The sequence below is a fragment of the Equus asinus genome, chromosome 5 (assembly GCF_041296235.1).
Source record: "Equus asinus isolate D_3611 breed Donkey chromosome 5, EquAss-T2T_v2, whole genome shotgun sequence".
NCBI lineage: Eukaryota > Metazoa > Chordata > Mammalia > Perissodactyla > Equidae > Equus > Equus asinus.
In genome coordinates, this window is record NC_091794.1 from 15,189,804 (window position 1) to 15,206,791 (window position 16,988).

Consider the following 16,988-nt stretch of genomic DNA (forward strand, 5'->3'; position numbering starts at 1 on the left):
ACAAAACGAGAAAAATTACGAACCTTGTGTCAGCTCTAAAGACAGGCTCTTGTTGCCAGTCACATGTGAGACAGAGCAGGACACATTAGACAAAGGGTGGTCCTCCCAGCGGCATGTACTCTGGATGGTCACTGTGCCATTGGCCCAATGTTCTCGCTCGGTGACACAGTCTCCCTCTGGAGTCCAGGAGATCTGTGCGGCCGGCTTCCCTGCAGCTGCCCTGCACACCGCGGTTCCATTCTTGCTTTGAAGCAGGGTCACCTCGGGGGGCACTGCAGAGACCAGGGAGAAATGCTTCAGTCTTGACACATGGGCTATGGAATTTAGAGGGACGTTTGTTTCAGTGCCAAATCTGGTTATCTGAAATACCACAATATGTGCTCTTCCTTACCTAAAACTTGGAGGTGATATCCACGATGGAAATTCCCATCAGGTGTTACCATTTGACACATGTAAAACCCATCATGAGTGGTGGCCACTGGATCAATCTGAAGGGCGAGGTTCTCATCAGGTCTGGAGGCCCAGATTATTCTCTCGTCGGTACAGTTTCCTTCCTTGGTCTCATTTCTATCTCTCCTGTACGCTCTGGTGCAGGACAGCTTGTCTCTGAGGATTATTTGCCATGTTGTTACCACCACAGAAGTCAACGGGATGGGAGGGCAATCGAACACAGCCTTCGTATCCACAGGTACGGACAGAGAAGTGTTGACTGGACACACACACACAAGGAGAATAACAAAAGAAAACCTGATAAAGAACTTCCTGTGTTAAATTTGTCCACAACGTATTACACAAAGTTGTACTAGAACGTTGCTTTGCTGGAGAACTCATTCCAGAAATGTTAGATTTATAGGAAATTAACATTCATGAAATATATATAACATATTAAATCCACCCAAAGATTAATCAATTTTGTCCTGTACTATGTATCATTAGGAAAACAACATGAATTATGTGTACGACAAATTTTTTTAAAGCATTTTGAAATTAATTAGGAGATCTGATGTCTATAAAACAAACAGAAGAGAAACAGAATTCTAAATTAAAAAACAAAGGCAATGTTCTAAATAAAATCTTTTGGTCATAGAGACTATTAGATGTATCATGCAATTCATGGCCCTCAGGGAACAAAATGGAATCTTTAGTGACGTGATTTTCTCCTCCTAGGTTTTGATGAAAGCAAAAAACCCAGTAACATCACAACTAAATGCCTGTCCTCGAGGGTGACACTTCAGACAAACATAAAAGTGGAAAGTATATGGGACTGGGAAATTTTTTCGTTTAATTTCCATGTAAAGAATCACAAAGTCAGTGAAATCAACAGATTTGAAAATAATCTGTTACTTTATCAGTTGGACCATCCCACAAAATGAAAAATAATCATGCCTAGTGAAAAGAGCTGCTTAGAAGTACTTATTCTTGTGAAAAAGTACTAAATTTTCTTCTATAAGTCTTCTATAAAAAGGATTTTATTGCAAATGTCTGATATGATCAAACGTGGCCTTTGAACGAGTGACCCTTCCTTCCTACTCCATCACATATACGCTCCCAGACAGTTCAGCCGCAAACTTTGTTCACAGATTTTGTTTCCAAACGTTCAATACAATTATCAGGATTAAATACAGAATTGACCTATTTTTCCATACTTTAAAGTAAAAATTAAGACCTGCGAGCATCTTCCCACATAGAAGCTCAGGCTTTCCCCTAACCTGACGTGTTCAGGACCGAGGGGTTTGCAGAGAGGTGAGCAGGTGTATCTGTTACGACCCACCTGCAACAGAGGTGTCAGTGATTTCATCTCTTTGACATGAGCTGAACCAGCTGGGGCAGGGCGAAATTTCTATGTATATGAAGCTCATTTTTTCCAAACTCTGCATTTGCCCTCTCTCATATGGTCTTTTGGTGTCACCTGCCTCTTTTGTAACGTACTCAAGCCTTTGCATTTCATGGCCAAATAAAAATCACGTAACTAGAGAAAGGAAGAGGGAGGATTTTAAAGCAGATCTGAGAGGACAGTTCAAACCATACTCTTTCCACCACTCCTGGTGGCGTCTCCTCGCAGAGGGAACCTCCAACTTGGCGAAGGCTTAGAGGCAAGCAAGAACGTGGCTAGTTGGAGAACAACTGGAGGCGGGTGTGGGTAAGCATATCTGTGCACAAGGGAAAGAAGCTGACGATAAAACCAGGAAGGTAAGAGACTAGTGTCATAACATGTTGTGAAGGCTCTTCTACTTTTGGTATTGTGAACTTTAGCTTGTAAGCAGTGGAAGGCTTTAATGTTTTTGCCTTATTTATCCTTAAGATCTGCCTCTAATTTTTTAAAGGAAAGTACTAGCTAATCAAATGAACATATGCATTTTAGCAGGGGCACAGTATCCAAAGAAGTAACTCAGGTGGTGAGGGTTCCGAGCACAGTGGACATTCTTTCACCTTCCTCCGCTCTACGACCTTCAGTCAATCCCCCTTCACCTACAATGATAGTTCTTATGTCACTGCTACGATTTCACCCTTTCTTCATCCTCTTCTTTCTTTTTTCATACCTGTTGTGATAATTTACCGATAGCCAGTCAACCCCCATACTCAGTGTGTTTGGCGCCTAACAAATAGATTCTCCATACCCTCCCGCGATCCGCAGGATGATTCACCTCCTACTTCACTGAGAAGACAGAGGGCAGATTCTCATATTTGCTCCAGAACCAGCAGTCATATCCCATCGTTTCTGCATGCTTTGTCTATAAATGTCTTCCAGTCTCATTCAGTCCTTTGCACGCAAATTCCAGTTGGCTTTTGGGCATTTCCTTTCTTTTCTCATTACAATACCATAGTTTCACTCCCCATCACCATGCACGTAGGTTTCTGCAAAAGCCTCGTAACCTCTGTCTCTGTCTCTAACTCTCCTCTCTTCAGTTCAAATCGTATATTACCTCCAGGTACATCATTTTATAACACAGTTGTGATTCTGTCAACACTGAGATTGCTTTAGAGATCCCTTCAGAGATCTCTCACTGCCTGAAGAAAATGTTTATATTAAATGTCTTTGTATTGGCTCTGAAAGCCCACTGTTTCAAACCGACTCACCTTTGCAATCTTATCACCCCCTAGACTGCCCCCACATTCCAGCAAGGAATCACACAGCACAATTGCATTTCTATGTCTTTCTTCACATTGTTCCCATGGTCTGGGATGCCCTACACAATTCTCTTTGTCTACTAAAATCCTCCTCTTCCTTTAAGACTCAGTTTACATGCTGCATCCTCTGTGAAGCCTTCTCTGAGCCTTGGTGCTTGGATGCTCCCTCCTCTACATTCCCTGGTCCACTTGATGTGAATGCTTGTCTCCTCTGTCATATATGACAGCTGTGCTCATGTCTGGGTTCCCCCACAAAATAAGCTCCCTGAGGGCTCTCTGACAGTCTTACTCATCTTGCTTATCTTTGTGTTCCCCATGAAGCCTAGCACTGTGCCTGAGAGAGAAAGATCCACAATCTTCAAGAGGGATGAACTGTTTTGGGGGAGGAAGAGTGGGGTCATTCAGGCTCCCTCAGACCACAGCACTCACATCACCATTTTCTTTTTTTTTAAAGATTGGCACGTGAGCTAACAACTGTTGCCAATCTTTTTTTTTTTTTTTTCTGCTTTTTCTCCCCAAGTACCCCCAGTACATAGTTGTATATTTTTGGTTGTGGGTCCTTCTAGTTGTGGCATGTGGGACACCACCTCATCATGGCCTGACAAGTGGTGCCATGTCCGCGCCCAGGATCTGAACCAACGAAACCCTGGGCCACCAAAGCGGCGCTGGCGAACTTAACCACTCGGCCGTGGGGCCGGCCCCTCACATCACCGCATTCTCTAACCGGCCACAAGGCTGGCCCTCAGACCAGACCATCAGCTGTGTCTCCAAGGGCGTTCAACATTCCATCACTTCAGTACTGGCCTCTAGGAAGAAAAAGCATCTTACCTTCTGCAGGAAGTTCTAATTTTCTCTGCCTCTTGTCCGTAGAGGAACCATTTACTGAAGCTAGAAAATATTCAGAGAAAAGTAAATGAAATCAATTTTAGGTACTTACATGGAGTAGAAGTCACTATTTCTCCACAAATTCTTATATACAATATGATAGAAAGCAGTTAATCACAACTAAATTAAACAGAAAGCCTCGCAAAACAGAAATCAGAAGTTATTCCATATTAAATGGAAAAACGTTAACATTTGAAAATTACATTTATAAGCTATTAATCAATGATTTCCCATTTATGAGACACGTGGTTTTGTACTTGACAACGATTTTGTACCAGGTAACCCTGCCTGCACCGCTTCTCTAGCCACAGTGGACTGTCCATCATGGGCACCTCACCTGACCTGGGCTGATTATAGTCCTTTCTCCAGATGCCACCCCCTCATTAAAGTTTTTGGTCCGGTGGTGGGCACCTCACCCAGCTGGACAAATCAGTACTTTCTCAAGAGTTTTGGAACCAGAACTGAGAAGAACAGTTCATCCCTCTTCCTTCCCCATTTTTCCTACTGTGATGATTAATTTAATGTGTCAACCTGGCTAGGCCATAGAGCCTAGATATATAGTCAAACATTATTTCAGATGTTTCCGTGAAGGTATTTTTCAGATGCCATTAACATTTAAATCAGTAGACTTTGAGTAAAGCAAAGTAACCTCCATAATGTGGGTGGGCCTCATCCAGTGAGTTGGGCTTAATAGAAAAAGACTGACCTCCTGGGAAAGGGAATTCTGCCAGCACACTGATTTTGGATGCAAACTGCAACTATTTCCTGGATCCCCAGCCTGCTGGCCTACCCCGCAGATTTTAGACTTGCCTCCACAATCACGTGAGCCAGTTCCTTAAAATAAATCTCTCCCTCTCTCTCTCAATACATTCTGTAGTTCTGTTTCTCTGAGGAATCCTGACTAATACATCTACCTTGGGAAAAAGGAAACAGAAGCAGAGAGAGAGATGACCGTCTTCACTTAGCTCAAGTTTCCAATTCCATAGTGTCTGAGACCCATATGCGTTTCTTCCCTTGGGTTCTATAGAATTTCTGACAATCAAAATAGTCCTAATATACTTCATATTTGGTTTGTGAAAACTTCTCTTTTGTAGCATTGTTTTTTTAAAATGGCAACAATGATAACAGAAAATACTTCTTATGATTTAAGGGTCTAACAAAGTTCTTCCTGGTTTATAAGACCACCATTCAACGAGCACTTATGATTTCTCTGTGTATAAAAATATACTTCTTGCTCCTTCTTCTAATTCTCCACCCAACTCTACCACATTAAAAAACAAAAAAATGCAATAAAGGTCCTGGAAATGAGCAAGAAACAGACCTCTGAAATAATTTGGCTTTTCTAGGCAGCTAAATGTTATTGATCTGGGCTGGAAGGAAGGCAAAGAATGAGATTCTAACAATTAAATTTAGCTCATATTGGGCTCAAGAATCTATTCCAGAAACAGATAAGAAGTCAGAGCTGGAGGGCTTACTGAGATCAAGCTATGGCTTAGATATTCCAGATTCTAAAGCTCTACCACAGCACACAATATAGCTTAGCCTTTCCAGACAGCTCCCTTTTACCACACCCAGCTTCTCAGGGGTCCTAAGGTCTGTCAGTTTCTTCCATTATCACATTCACCACCAACCAAGACTGAGTGTTTGTAATGGAAGAAAATTTAAGATGTGGGTATTTTTGATGATGATGTTGTTGAAGTTCCCATTTGGAAGCATCAAGAGGAAAATTTAAAGTTTTATTAAGAATAAGGGGTGCAAGTAAGGTGATGTAAGGGTATTGGAAGAGAAAAAACCAGGATCTGCAAACTTTTCCCATAAAGGGCCAAAGAGTGAACATTTGAGGCTTTGCAAGCCATATGGTCTCTGTTGCAAGTATTCAACTCTGCTATTGGAGCAAGAAAGCAGCCATATGTAAACAAATGGGCGTGGCCTTACACAATTAGGAAAAAAGACAATAAACATCCCTTGAGTACTCTATTTTCTTCTGATTACTTTGCCTTTTAAAAATAAACTACCTCTCCACGGACAACTTCAAGTTCTCCCTCAATTTAAATAAATTTCCTGTTCTATTTTTATCATAAGTAGCAGCTTCCTCCCTCCTTTTCTTCCTTCCTTCCTTTTCTCCATCCTTTCCTTACTTTAAATGAAACGTGGCAAGTATTGAGGACACGCAGTAGGATTCTGACGAATAAGAAAACTGCAATGAGCCCTGCCCCATTCCTAGCTAAAGGAGCTCTCTGGTGATCACGAGATGCCAGCCATGATAGACAAACGTTACTCCAGTATATGAGGGCTTTCTCTTATGGGCATCTGGCCTCTGCAGCCCTGAGAGCTGCTCTCTACTTTAGAGATATAGTCTGTTGTCAGCGGAAAGTTCAAAGAACTCAGCTTCGATTGATACCTTTAAAGGGATATTTAAAGGCTGTTCTTCTATGCTTTGGCTTTTATTTCATATGCGTTATAGAAATTTTTACTTTTAGTGACACAGCAAATGATTGGCATGCTCTGAACTATTAAGTTGTTGCTACTTCAGTGGATTCTCATTGTAGCTGTCCTGTCTAGGAATAGTGGAAATTTGACCACATTAGTTCTTATCAGATATAACTAAATCAGTGTTCAGATACTATGGATTCTGTTGGAAGAGCCTGGTATCGCATTAAGTAGTGTCTTCCAAATTGACTTGAATGACGTTTTCAGGGATTTTGAGTGTCAATGATCTCCCAGTGGGCTGGAGTGTGGAAGAGACCTTCTGTTTAACAAAGGTTTTCCAGTGAGTGGAGGCCCATGAAAAAATCTGCCTCTCAAGCCAGATACCAAATTCTCCTACCCAAATCAAGCAAAGTCCACCTCCTTCCCAAGAGTATCCTGTGAAGGAAAATCAATAAATGATCCCTGCAACTTCTCATACCAGAGATAAAACCCACAAGTTGGAATATACTCTTGAATGTGTAAAAATAATTGTTTTTAGATGAGAAAAAATATATACGTATTGTCACAAATATTCCCCTGATTGTTTTTATTCTATTGGATAAGCTTTTTAAACTTAGCTAATTGCTAATGTATGAGTCCTTTAGTTGTATTATCTCTATTGGTAGCTAGTTGCTACAGAATGCCAATTCCATATCATGTATCATGTCTTAGTTGAAAATAGATAGCATCCTTCCTAATCTTACTTGAAGCTTTGTATACACCAAAGTAGTACAACAAATGTTTAAAGCTTCTGATCAATGGTCCTGTGATTTCTTTAATTTCTTCATATGAAACCAAATTTTCTCTTGAGTTTAGAAAGATTACAGTTTTACATCGTTAACATCAGAAGTCTAACTTAACTCTTTGACAATATGCACATAGAGAGACTGAAACAAATATGAATTGTTTTTGAAAACATATTTATAGCTGAAAAGTAACTTAATTACTCATTATATTAGATTCCTTGGGCTGCCTTAATATATAACCACAGAGTTGGTCACTTACAACAAGAGAAATTTATTCTCTCATGTTTCTGGAAGACAGAAATCTGAAACCAAGGTGTCACAGGGCTGGTTTTCTCCAAAGGCTCTAGGGACGAAAGCTTCCTTGCTTCTTCCAGCCTCCGGAGGCTGCCAGCAGCCCTTGGTAGTCCTTGGCTGGTAGACACCTCATTCCCATCTCTGCTTGATCTTCACATTGCCTTCTCCCCTGTGACTTCACCTCCTCTCTGCTCTTACAAGGACACTTGTCATTGGATTTAGGGCCCACCTTAAGCCAGGATGATCTCATCTCAAGAGGCTTAACTTTAATTACATCTTCAAAGACCCTTTTTCTAAATACGGTCACATTCGCAGGTTCCAGGTAGACATATCTTTTTGGGGGGTTATCATTCAACCTACTACACTCACATATTGTCCCTACCCCTACGATTTATAGTTTACGTAGTTATTTTACTTACTTTATTCTGTAATTGACCTGGCATCTAATTTTTCCAGATGTTGAATAATTGAGTATAATTAGAAAGGATATTTATTGAATCCAAGAATACATTTTGAAATCAGTGGAATTATTTTTCCATGAAGTACTCAATGTAAGATACATAACAAAAATAGCTTTTTAAAATATAAAGAAAAAGTTAACCACAATGACAAACAAAAATTTGAGAGACAGTAGACTGAGCAGGGGATACAGAAAATAAATAACTAACATTTGCTAAAACCTATTTTTTTAAGTTCCCTAGAGTAATACCATTTAAAACCTTTAAATGTTTTAAAATTTGAATAAAGAAAATTTTGAATATGTCCTTGGTTTGTGTAGTGATCAATTCTTGACATAGGTACTAAATAAGCACAGAAATTATTTCATAATAAAAAATTTACCAATACCCTTAAACATAAGCAATATTTTATTTAGATAATACAGTCTATAAGTGCATGTAAGACAATTAAGATTCTAAAATGTAAAAACATACAAGTATCAAGCACTCTCCATTAGAACTACCATTAAAAGATGAGCATTACCGGAACTGTAATTGCCCTTGCCTGTTTGCTGCATCGATGAATTGCTTGTTGTATTAAGACTTTGACCTCTTGCACTTATGCATTCTGAAAAAATATATGGGGTGGAGAGAGAAATATACATTAGTATTTCTGATTTCTAGTTAAAATTACATTTGTTTCACATTCTTGAGGCTATTTTTGGATTGTGGTCGCCACTGAAAACATAAATTAATACAGGCAAGCAAAAGTCTCAAAACATGTTGTCTCAATATGAACTTTTGACCTGATCTTCCCGCCTGTTTGTCATATTCCTACTTCAGGTCGAGAATGCCCCTCATCTCTCTCCTGTCTTTGTATTCAAATCAAAGTATTTCTTCTCCCAGGCTGATATGCATTTAGTCTATCTTTGTGGAAGAAAGCGTTTTACTCTCTGTTACAGACTTTTCAGGCACCAGTGAGTAGTAGAAAAAGTTTTGTAGTGATATGTTGATCAGCTGCTGGTATGGAACAAAAAAAGGATTTTCCTAAGCATTGTTGAAATCACATCATATACACTATATATATATATATATACCACTAATTTCAAATTTTATAAGGCAAGCTCTAAGTGGGAATTGCTATAAACATTTTTTGAGCAGCAACTACTGGCAAAGTACTTGCTAGGCATAGAGACCCAGACATAGAGACATAATAGACAATAGCTCTTCTCTCCAAAAGCTTAAGGTCCAGGGGAGAAAGCAGCTATGTAAACAACTATGATGTGAAGTTTTCAATGTGATGACAGAAGTATGCATATTGTCCAGAAGTTAAAAAGAAGAGATTTGGGGGCCGGCCTAGTGGCATAGTGGTTAAGTTTGCACATTCCACTTCAGCAGCCTGGGGTTCTCAGGTTTGGATCCCAGGCACAGATCTATACACTGCTCATCAAGCCATGCTGTAGTGGTGTCCCACATACAAAACAGAGGAAGATTGCCACAGACGTTAGCTCAGGAACAATTTTCCTCATCAGAAAGACAAAGATGGGCAATGGATGATAGCTCAGGGCCAATCTTCCTCACCAAAAAAAAGAAAAGAAAAGATATGTATTTCTAAGAGAGCAAGGGTAAGAGATTAGGGAAAACTCCTTACAATAGATAATATTTTGAGCTGGATCTTAGTAGATGAGAAGTTTTCCAGGAAGATAGGAGAAAAAAGAAAATTGCACATGCATACAGGAAGAATGGAATTTAGAAGAAGTCATAAAGTCAAAGAACTACAGAAGAGTTCAGTATTGCAATAAAGTGAGAAAAACTGGATGTGTGGTTAGAATTGAGGCTGGATACTGGCAGGCTCTAACTGTGGGACGAACAACACTCTTAGAAAGTGTTCACAAGGAAATGATGCATTTCTAGTGCGTCTACAGTGAATGTATCTGACCAGTAAAGAGAAACAATTTAGGGTAAAATTTAATGCACGATGTTTCTCTGGAAGAATTTTGAATCCTGCGCCCCTCTTAGCTGCCATTTTCCTTAATAAAACACTCTTTGAAAGTAAAAATGTTTTCAGCACTTATACTAGGAACAGATTTCTAGGAATTTGCATTTGTTATTTATTTTAGTCTCTGCATACTGACAAGTATAATCACCCTCATTTTACAGATAAAGACGTGTGGACTCACAGGGGTGCAGCAATTTGGCCCAGGCCACTCAGCTTGTAAGCTGCTCCAATTGCTCAATTGTTCTTGTACAAGTAGTTCACACCGCAGTGAATAGAAACCAAGGGTTGGATCCTAAGAAACACACTAGGATAAATATACTACCCAAATTAACCCAAACTGAGAGAGTTGATGAAGCAAGTCCAAGCCATGTTTTCGTGGAAACAGAGAGACAAAGGTCTGAAAGAACATATCAAATGGCAAGTCCGTAGAATCAGGATTATAATGGCATACGGACACAAGCCATTATAGATCCGAATGGGAATAGTTAAACTGAGGGGGATTTCAGACAACTGCCAAAATTCATGGGCCAATCCCATCACCCCCTCACTAGATTATAAGCTCCATGAGGGCAGGGCTTTTTGTCTCCGTTCAGTCTGCATTCTCAGTACTTAGAAGAGTGGCTCACACAGCTGCCTGGCATGTGGCTGGCTCAAGCTAGGTTTAATATAAAGGTCAACACAACCCTATGGCAAACTGGACTAAAGATATGGAAAGTTAGTTTACCCAAAAAAGAACTACAAATGTCTCTTAGTCATCTAGAAAGATGCTCAACACTATTCGTGGTAAAAGAAGTACAAATTAAAACTATGCAGAAATACTATTTCACACCTACGAGATCTGTAAAATCCAAAAGTTTGACAATGTACTGTGTGTGCAAAGCTCTGGAGAGATAAGCACACCAATAGACTGCTGGCGGGAATGTAAAATGTCACAACTTCGACAGAGGAAAATTTGACAATATACGGCAAAATTACATATGCATTTCCCTTTTGACCCAGCAATACCACTTCTCAGAATCTATCCCAAAGATACACAGGCAACAGTATGAAAACAATATATGCACAAGACTATTCATTACAACATTGTAATAGCAAGACTTTTAGAAACAACCCAAATAGCCACCCATAGGAGATTAGTGTCTAAACGACGGTACATCCACAAAATGAAAGACAGTGAATGAGCGATAGCTCTATAAACTATTATGGAGTGATCTCCATAGCAAGACAGATAAAAGGATATATAGTATGTACCATTACTCTACAACATTATGGGAGGAACACAAGTGTGTGTGTGTGTGTGTCTGTGTGTTCTTTCTTTTCTTGCTTATAATTTCAAAACTAAAAAGATAAAATGGGGGCAGGAATAGAAATAAGATGTCTCTGAATATACCTCATTTTATAGATTTGACTTTGCAACCATGTAATCATTTTACATAATTATCAAACAAAATCAAATTATTTGTAAGCACTAAACTGTAAAGCAAAATGAAACAAATGAACTTAACCGCAAGTAGAATTGGTTGCATAATCACATATAGAGGAACTATTCCAAGTGACTTCCAAAACACAGTAATTCAACTGTATGTCTCTAGTGGAATATAACTCAATGACAAAAATATTGTAAAAAAACCTTAAACTATTTTCAATAATTGCATTTTTCTAGTGTCTGGTATTATTCTTCTCAAATTATTCTATATGTGTTGTGGGATAAATCAAAGAGTTATTATGTTGGTGTCAGTCAACTTTTCAGTGTGGGAGAAAAGATACAGATGTAAAATGAACAAGTTTAAGTAAAAACTCTGAGTCCTAAATTTGAATCAAAAGTATCAGTATCAGGGCTGGCCCCAAGGCTGAGTGGTTAAGTTCGCGCACCCCGGTTCAGCAGCCCAGGGTTTCGCCGGTTGGGATCCTGGGCGCAGACATGGCACTGCTCATCAGGTCATGCTGAGGCAGCATCCCACACAGCACGAGCAGAAGCACTCACAGCTAGAATATACAGCTAGGTACCGTGGGGCTTTGGAGAGAAGAAGAAAAAAAAGAGAGAAAGAGATTAGCAACAGATGTTAGCGCAGGTGCCAATCTTTAAAATAAAAAATATCAGTATCAATTCACGATGTATTTTATCTTTTAAAATACATATTGCCCAGCTGCTGCTAAGTTTAGCAGTAATTCATTACAAAGCAATAGATAATCACCAACGTAGCTATCAACAACAGTAACCATTTAATTGATATATTTCGAACACTCTACTCACATTGGCAGAATACACTTGCTTTGCAAGTGCAAATGGTTTACTAAGTTTAGCCATATTCTGGGCCATAAAGCAAGTCTTAAAAAATCTCTTAAAAACTAAAATTATACAAAAAATGTTCTCCAACAAAAATGGAGTTAAATTGGAAACCAAAAAGAATAAAATGTTAAGAAAACCTTAAGTATTTGGAAATCAAACATGATTCTTGGTAAGCCTTTGGTCAAAGAAGAAATCCACAGAGACTGGCCCCACGGCCTAGTGGTTAAGTTCGGTGTGCTCTGCTTTGGCGGCCAGGGTTCGGTTCCTGGGTGTGGACCTACACCACTCATTGGCCACCATGCTGTGAAGGCAACCCACATGCAAAATAGAGGAGGATTGGCATGGATGTTAGCTCAGGGACAATCCTCTCAAGCAAAAAAAGAAGAAGAAGAAGAAATCCATAAAGAAATTAGAGAAGATTTTGAACTGAATGATAATAAAAATACAACATATCCAAATCTGTGATACACAACTAAAGCAATGCTTACAGGAAAATTAATAGCCTTAAATACTAATTACGAAAGAAGAAATGTCTAAAATCCACCTAAAGAAGCTAAAAACAAAAGAGAAAGAAAGAAAAGTAAGAGCAAAACTCCACGAAATAGAAAACAAGCAAGACAAAAATTAACAAAATCTAAAGCTGATTTTTTGAAAATACCTTTAAGATTTATAAACCAATAGCTAACTTATCAAGAAAAAAACAGAGAGAGTACACATCTCTAACACCAGGAATGAAAGAAGAGACATTAATATAGACTACATTCATGAAAGGAATAGTAAGAGAATATTAACTACTTTATGCTAACCAAATTCAATAACTTAGATGAAATGGACAAATTCATTGAAAATCACAGCTTTCAGTGTTCATTTGGGATTAATCACATAATCTGAAGAGCTTTGAATCTATTTAAAAAATTAAATTCTTTGATAAACATCTTTCCACCAAATTGGCTTAACTGAAAAATTGAAGCAAACATTTAAGGAAGAAGTAATATCAGTTCTACACACAAACCCCTTCAGAAAACAGACAAGGAGGGAATGCTTCCCTATTCATTTAATAAGGTAGAATTAACTAAATACCAAAGCCAGATATGCACATTATAAATAAGAAAAACAACAGACCAGTAACCCTTACAAACATAAAACACAAAGATTTTTCACAAAAGATTAGCAAAACAAATCTAGCACTATAAAAAATAATAAATATAAAATAATAATAATAATAAATATAAAAAGACTAATACAGCATTATCACATAAGGTTTCTCCCAGGACTGCAAGTTGACTGACCATTCAAAAACAGATGAAATTCACCACGTTAAGAGAATAGAAGAGCAAAAATATATGATCAATTCAACAAATGTTGAAAAAGCGTTTGACAAAATTCAACATTTATTCATGATTTTTAAAACTCTAGGAATAGAAGGAAACTTCCTCAAACTGCTAGAGGGCATCTATGAAAATCTCGCAGCTAATATTTTACTTAATAATGGAATATATCCCTCCAAAATCAGGATGTTTCAGTGTTGTACTAGAGCTCCTAGACATTGCAACAAAGCAAGAGGAAAAAAGGCATATAGATCAGAAACAAAGAAATAAAATGGTCCCTACTGGCAGATGATACGATTGTTAGGCATCTATAAAAACAGCTCCCTGATCTAATTGAATTTAACAAGGTCATAGTATAAAATGCTAATAATATTTTAAATAATTATATTTTTATATACTAGCAACAAACAATTGGAAAATGAAATTTTGAAAATTCCATTTACAACAGCGCACAAGAAAAGAAAACTTAGGAATAAATTTAATGAAAGATGTGCAAGGCCTATCCACGGAAAACTACAAAACATTACTGAGGTAAATTTTATATAGATGGAGATGAATACCTTATTCTTGGACAGAATGACTAATATTGTTAAGAGGTCAATTCTCCTCAAATTGGTCTATAGATTAATCTTAATCAAAACCTGGTAATCTTTTCTGTAACAATTGAGAAGCTGCAGATGGGGATGAAATCAAGGATGGGCTGTAAATATCCATGAAGGAATATTTTAGGAATGATGGAAATGTTCTGTATCTTGTTTGCGAGGATGATTCACAGGTATATACAACTGTCAAAATTCATCTAATTGTACCTTTTAAATGGATGCAGTTAATTGTACATAAATTATCCCTCAATTTAATTAAAAATAATACCAGAAACATCAGCTTTTAACACACATAACATTAGAACATGCAGCCACACAAATAAACACAAAACAAAATACAGAGAACCCTTGACACTGAAAATAATGTTTAAAGAGAAAACTTTTTCCATCTAAGTCAAAATCGTCAGCAGAAGTAAGATTGTTTTGTGATTTTACTACTAATGAAACCTCTTACTCATTTTGAGCACCAGAAGTTTTCTTTCCCAAATCATCATTGTCATATGCCTGAGCAAGCATACACCACCCACGCAAAAGACACTGTATAGGCATGACTGTGCAGATGCGAACGCCAAAGGCTTCCTCCAGCAAAGGGAAAAAAGGCTCTCAGAAATAGCACATGGTTTTCTTGTGATGTTAAACAGTTTTTATCTATTTTAAAAATCCTGTGCTCTGTTGCGCTCTCCTGACTTAAAAAGTTAGAGATAGGTATTTCTGATATTTCACCATTCCCAATAAAAACCCCTGATTTAGTCATTGTTATTAACCAAAAGAGAACATGGATTATGTCATACTTCAGTAGTCACTATAGTTGCTAAGATTTATTTCTTATTTCTAAAGTGTTGGAATGGGAAACAAAAAAAGTTAGATTTCCTACCCTTTCATTCATTTGCAGATTTTCTGGGAGAATACAAACAAAGTAATAAGGAGTCTTATAAATGAATTTTAAGCTAAAAGAATCCTTAAATTGGGGCAAAACTTTAGCCTAAAATATTTGATTATGCTCGAGTAAGATGATTATGATCTAGTAAGATATAGCTGCAAAAGTCAATAATGTAGAATAGTTCTATTTTTAAATTTCTTTTGACATTTCTCTACAAGACTTGAGGCCTCTGTGCTAGCTCTGAAGTAATTCAAAGTCATTCTTATTGCTTATAATGGTCTTTACATCTTCACCTGTCATCTTCATTGTCATTTAACATTTAGTGAATTTACTACTTTTTAAAAAAACAGAACACAGAATACATTGAAATATATTTCAATACATTGAAATCTGTGGAAATACCCTGATATTTTGCACAAGGAAAACCAAATAATAGAATTATTTCATTCCTCATTTGGCATTTCATGTTTTTAAGCTTCGAAACTCTGCAAGTTATTATAATAAATACAGGGCTGGACCATTGTGGAGTAAGCAATGACTGGAAAATATGAGACATGAGTTTTGTTTCTTACTCTGCTTCTTTCCTGAATCATTTTAGAAAATTAAAAAAATTTATATGATCTAGTTTTCTCCTCTGCAAAACATAGACTATCATTCTTACTTAAGAAGCAAGGAATAACTCATAAAAGGGATTCAAAGCACATTAGAGACTGAGGTATTAAACCTGGTTAGAATGACACAGTCCGCCTCCTCTTAAGATTCAAGGTTTCATTTAAAATGACTGCAACTTTGACAGTGAGATCGTACTCACACAAAGACCAGGAAATTCAAATTACATTGCCAGAGCAACCTTTATTTAGCTACACAAAGCACATAACTTTTTCTAATTACCAGTATGGAGAAGTCAATACAATATAAAAACCTTTACTATCAATCTTCTGGCTCCAGAAAGCTTAAAATATCAACCTTAACGTTTTAGTTAGTGAATGTTTGTACTGCATTTTATAAAACTGAATATTGTGAATGTAGGTTAGACATAAAAGTATTATTTCCTGACAGTTTTTAGAGTAATGAATGGATTCAAGCAAGAAGTTGGAGAATTAAATTGTCTCCCTTTTTTAGAGGTCCTGAAAATAAGATGACTTGTCACCCAAATAGGCTAATTATATTTCTGCCTCTAATGCAGTGCTTTTCTCACTGTGATCTGGGAACTAGTGGAAATTCATATTAGTCAGCCAGAAAATCCGTGAATTTTGTAACTTTTGGAGGAGGGAGCCTAAATTACAATTTTATTTCTGATACATAAGTAAAAAGCAGTATCACTCTGGAGGAATAATTAAAAGCATCACCAGTTTTCTCCCCAATTCTATTATTTCTAAATAACAAACAGGAATGGTTGGAATAAGAAACTCATGTGATCTTTTTCTTTACTAAAGCTACCTGAAGACTGCCACACTAATTTTACGATAAATTTTGGAAGTAAAGGAAGTATTTTCTTTTCTGCCTTTTAAGATTATGATCAGTCTCTCACTAGTAGGTTTCATTCAAATGGCACCCGAGTGACTCTCTATCAGGTATATTAGAGTTTCTGGACTGGTAGGGGAAAATTGGAAGCTGTAGCAACATTCATTTATTCAATTACAACAGCTAGGCACTCAATAAATGCCTATTTATCAAGGAGCTTTCAATCTTCTGGGGACAATAGACATTAACCAAATAATCAAATAATTACATGAAATTGTAATAGCAATAAGTGAAAAGTATGGAAAATGTACCATAAGCAACTCATCTTAGTTTTGAGGCAGTGGGCAGCCCCTAAGATGGTTCCCAATGTTCTCCCTTCCCAGTATTCATGTCTTTGGAAAATCCCCTCCTCTTAAATGTGGGCTGGACTTCCTAACACACTTAACAAACAGAACACAGCAGAAA

General features: G+C 37.5%; 1 protein-coding gene across 5 annotated transcripts in view; it reads right to left on the reverse strand.

The window, feature by feature from the left end:
* LOC106829510 (cell surface glycoprotein CD200 receptor 1) overlaps nucleotides 1–16,988 on the reverse strand; it is a 43,887-nt gene that overhangs the window by 14,870 nt on the left and 12,029 nt on the right. The window contains exons 2-6 of one of the 5 annotated variants that reach the window (XM_070508828.1): nucleotides 11,832–11,973; nucleotides 8,526–8,588; nucleotides 3,958–4,017; nucleotides 392–709; nucleotides 24–272 (exon numbers count right to left, since the gene is read on the reverse strand). In XM_070508828.1, coding sequence (XP_070364929.1) covers nucleotides 24–272; nucleotides 392–709; nucleotides 3,958–4,017; nucleotides 8,526–8,538 — 640 coding nt within the window. In that variant the 5' untranslated portion in view covers nucleotides 8,539–8,588; nucleotides 11,832–11,973. Of the gene's footprint in view, nucleotides 1–23; nucleotides 273–391; nucleotides 710–3,957; nucleotides 4,018–8,504; nucleotides 8,589–11,831; nucleotides 11,974–16,988 lie in introns of all 5 variants that reach the window. The other 4 variants (XM_070508827.1, XM_070508824.1, XM_014838649.3 and 1 more) reach the window with 4 other exon arrangements.